Source organism: Echinops telfairi, unplaced genomic scaffold (genome assembly GCF_000313985.2).
Source record: "Echinops telfairi isolate 266 unplaced genomic scaffold, ASM31398v2 ScPeMD7_29;HRSCAF=101, whole genome shotgun sequence".
NCBI lineage: Eukaryota > Metazoa > Chordata > Mammalia > Afrosoricida > Tenrecidae > Echinops > Echinops telfairi.
The window spans coordinates 8,318,635-8,322,747 of record NW_022103926.1 but is presented as its reverse complement, the minus strand read 5'-3'; the positions used below and the strand labels follow the sequence as shown (position 1 = coordinate 8,322,747).

The window sequence follows — 4,113 nt, the reverse complement described above, 5'->3', positions numbered from 1 at the left end:
GGTGTATCCATCTCTGAGTGGGCTATGTCTACAGGTGGGCCAAGTGTGTCTGGGCTCAGGTGTATCCATCTCTGAGTGGGCTATGTCTACAGGTGTCCACAGGACTCAAGAGTTCCAAGCCCCACATTCTAGATCTGACAGAGCTGGGCCCCACAGGGAGGCCCTGGCCTGATCCCACTCCCTAGTGTCTACTCACCCAACAATTTCTTTTTCCTCTATTATTTTTCACACCCTCACTGCAGTATTTTTGCTTTGGCTTGGTGGTTACACTCTTTATTGTGAATTGGGGGAAGTTCCATAAGCAGACCATTTATACCCATTTTGTGCCAACTCAATGTCCCAGCCCTCATCCCCTCCCGCCCTCCCTCCCTGTGTCCCCTGCTCCCATTCCTCTTGCCGGAGCCTTTTGTCCTTGGCCCAGCGCTGCCCCCTTGATCACACATGGATGGTGGTTCTCCAGAGAGGTTGTGGCATAGGAAAGCGTGGGTGGACAGGGAGACGGTGCTCGGACAGAGGCACCTGGTCCTGCCAGAAACAGGACGCCCTGTGGTGGGTGGGCGGGCATGTGTGAGGGACCCAGGGATATAGGTGTGGTCCAGGCAGGAGGGCAGCAGGCCGTGCCCCAGCCCAGGGTACCTGTAGGTGAGGTCGGTCTTGTCCCAGCGTCCGCCAGACAGCACAAACCGCTTCTGCCTGTTGCGGGCACTCAGCATCTCGGGCGGGTCAGGCACCCCGCAGCGGGGTGGTCGGGGGCCGCTGGCCAGACGGGAGGACTCCTGGGTGGCAGGCACCAGCCTATTGGGCAGCGTTTCATGCCAGGGCTTAGGTCCCCTCCTCATGGGGTGGTGGCGGTGGGTGTCCTGGGCAGGAGAGAGTCAGGCCTGAGGTCCAGATGGCCGACCTACTTACTGCCTGGCCAGGCATACTTGGGGTGAAGGGCAGAGTGAACCCGAGGTTCGCCCCGTGTGTGAAGCTCCATCACTCTGGAGCCATGCCTCCTGCCAGCCACTGAGACAGGCTAGGGTCCCTCAGTGGCCCCTGTCTGCTCACCCTGGTCAGTGGGCACAGAACTCCCTCCCACAGGGTTGCTGGAAGGAAATGAGCGCGCCCCCCCACCCCACCCCCCCGTGGGTGAGCAGCCTGGGGCACAGGGAAGGCAGCTGATTTCAGCCTAGCCCAGGCTCACACACAGCAGGTCCACCAAGTGGCCTGCTTACCCCTCAGGTCCAGGCGATGGCCGTTTCCCAGCTGCCCTGTGGCTGCGTCATCCGGTCCGGGGAGAGTCCCAGGGCAGAGGGCAGGACACTGGTCCTAAGCTGAGTTGGCTTCCGGCAGCCGTCTGGCCAGGTGCCTGCTGCCTCCCCACGGCCATATTTAGGGCGCTGAACTGGGCCTTGGCTGCTGTCCCAGGCCCAGGAGCCTACAGCCCTGAGCAGCAGGCCCCAGCCCTCACTGTGCACACCTCCCAGCTGGGCTCTGAAAGGGCATCTGGGAAGCCTGGAGCCCTAAACCCAGGAGCTATTCGGGGATCCAGGCCCGGTCCTGGTCTATGGTTACCCTGCTGGGTCCAATGGCCCTGGGTCCTGTGGCTGGTGGTAACAACAAACCCAAACCCACTGACATCGCGTCCCGACTCCCAGGGCCTCCACAGGACTAAGCACTGCTCTCTCGGTTTTCTGCGGTTGTCGGTCTTCCTGGGGGGTGATGGGCTCCTCTTCCTTCCAAGGAGAAGCAGGGTGGTAGGTTTGAACTGCCGGCCTCGCAGTCTGGCATTTAACCCAGGGCTCCGCCAGGGCTCTTAAAAACCAAACCGAATCTGCTGCCTTCAAGCCGATTCCTACCCGTAGCAAGGTGGCCAAGGTTTTGTAAATCTTCACAAGAGCTGGGCAGCCTCGTTGTTTTCCCATGGAATAGCTGATGAGTTCGAACTGCTAACCTTGCGGGAAGCAGACTGACGCTCACACAATAGCGCCACCAGGGCCCCAAACCTCCTCCAATCGTCTGCTCTCTGGAACTCCTGTCACTAACTCACTCCCAGCTGCCAGAGGCCTGTGTGCCCCCCAGAGTAAGAAATGGGAAGTCACAGCTGCCTGTTCAAGCCAGAGAAGATCACACACACACACACAGCTTCGAGCCCTGCCCGCCCCACCCCCCCCCTTATCATAGCTCCTTGATCTTGGGGCCTTCGATGAAGCCTCACCAGTAGTGTTTTCAGACTCCATCATTGGCCAGCCCCAGTTTCTGCTAGCTGCCCAAGTGCCACCGTTTCTGGGCCCAGGGCCCAAACCAATTTAACTGCCATGAGCAAGACCTCCTGGGGCCTCAGGGCTCCATTGGCGCTCCATTCACACCCCTGGAGGATGGGGAGCATACATTACCCCCATTTCCAGAGAAGTCAGGGAATCTCCCCAGGTTTGAGTCCAGCTGGGCCCAGAGCCCAGAGCTTCCTCACTCTTCCGCTGCTGGCTTCCAAAGAGAGCCGTGCTCCGAATTCCTGAGGGCTGTGTCTTCCTCCAGGGCACTCTCTTGGCCTCCCTGGCCAGCTGGTGGCCTTTCCAAAAGTCCTGCCCCACTCTCCTGGCCCAGCCTTTGGAGAGCACCCGACAGCAGCTGAGATCATGCTTAATTGACAGGGGCCAGGGGACCAGCTTCCACCGCAGAAAATGGGCAGTGCCCAGCGGAGGGGCCATGGGGGGTTGGAGGTAGCCTGGGCTAAAGAAGTTACTCCAGCTCTCTGGGTGAGATAAAAAGGGTTAATGGGCTCAGGGCTAATCTGCAGTGGGAGGCTGGAGGTCCCTAAGGGCTCCTTCCATTGTGTCTCCCCAAAGCATGGGATCAAAGAGCCCTACTGGCAGAGTGGGTTAAGCATTGGACTGCTAACCCCAAAGTCAGCAGTTGGAAACCACCAGCCGCAAAGAGGGGGCCTTTTGTTCTTGTGAAGATTCAGAGCCTTGGGAACCCAACAGCCCTCGGTGGCGCAGCGGTGACGTGTTAGGCTGCTAACCACAGGGTCAGCCGTTCTGAACTAACAGCTTCTCCGAGGGAGGAAGAAGAGGCTGTCTGCTCCCGCAAAGATTCACAGCCTTGGGAACCCACAGGGGGAGTTCCACTCTGTTCTGTAGGGTCGCTACGGCTGAATTTGGACCTTCTCCACTGTTGGAGACTAAAACCTTTGGTGATGAAACCACCCTCATGTGGTATGTGCATCTACAGCACTGCCAGGAAACCAGGAGAGAGGTTTTGGTCCACCGCGAGTGGGCGGGAGAGAGACAGGCTTTCTACTCCCCCTCCCCAAAAAGAGGGATAGTCTCGGCAGCCACAGGGACAATTCTACCTTGTCCTATAGTCAACATGAGCCAGCATTGACTTGAGGGCAGCGAGGTCTGTTTGATTTTTTTTTTGGAGTTTGAGGTGGCTAGGAGGAAAGGCCTGGCAACCCTCTTCTGAGAGAGTCAGCCATTGCCAACTGTCTGAGGAAGCCGGCACCCTTGTGTTCTGACCGCTGGCCAGGAATAGGACTCCACTCAATGGCAGCTGGTGCCAAGGCTACTGTTAGCGTGAGGTCTAGAAGCGGGCCCTGGCCCCACTCAAGGTTCGGGAACCTGCCTCAGGTACCCAGCAGTAGGAAGGTTGTACTGATAAGCTGCTCAGCCCATCTTGTCCCCTCCTGTCTACCCCCCTGCCCCACGCACACACTCCCATTCAACCCCAGCTGGCTACCGGTCCCAGGGAGCTGTAGCTCTGGGCTTTCATCACCCTGAAAGCTGTGAACAGGCTGGGATAAATATTTACAGAACCCTCCCACCCTGCTGCCGGCAGCCTGGGGATAAACATGTGAGAGCGACCCCAAATGCTCTGAATGTCCGTGGGGCAACAGCCTGGCTCAGACCTGTGCCACCCCCACCCCCCCCAGCCCTCTGAACAAGTGTCCAGGGTCTCTGTCCCCCAGGCTGTAGACTTTGCTGCGCCCAGGGAGTGTCCCAGACGGAAGCGGGTTCTCCCAGGTCAGTCACATAGCTCAAATCCCAACCCACTGCTGTTGATCCTTGAGTCTGACTCACAGGGACCCTCTAGATCAGAGTAAGGCAGCTCCCTAGGGTTTCTGAGGCTGTC

At 58.7% G+C, this 4,113-nt stretch overlaps 1 protein-coding gene across 2 annotated transcripts in view; it reads right to left on the bottom strand.

Moving 5' to 3' along the window:
- Positions 1 to 1,262, bottom strand: part of MMP11 (matrix metallopeptidase 11) — a 5,037-nt gene extending 3,775 nt beyond the window's left edge. The window contains exons 1-2 of one of the 2 annotated variants that reach the window (XM_045289622.1): positions 1,218 to 1,262; positions 637 to 860 (exon numbers count right to left, since the gene is read on the bottom strand). In XM_045289622.1, the coding sequence (XP_045145557.1) occupies positions 637 to 839 (203 nt within the window). In that variant the 5' untranslated portion in view covers positions 840 to 860; positions 1,218 to 1,262. Of the gene's footprint in view, positions 1 to 636; positions 910 to 1,217 lie in introns of those variants that run through there. The other variant, XM_013008236.2, reaches the window with a different exon arrangement.
- Between the last annotated feature and the right edge of the window lie 2,851 nt (positions 1,263 to 4,113).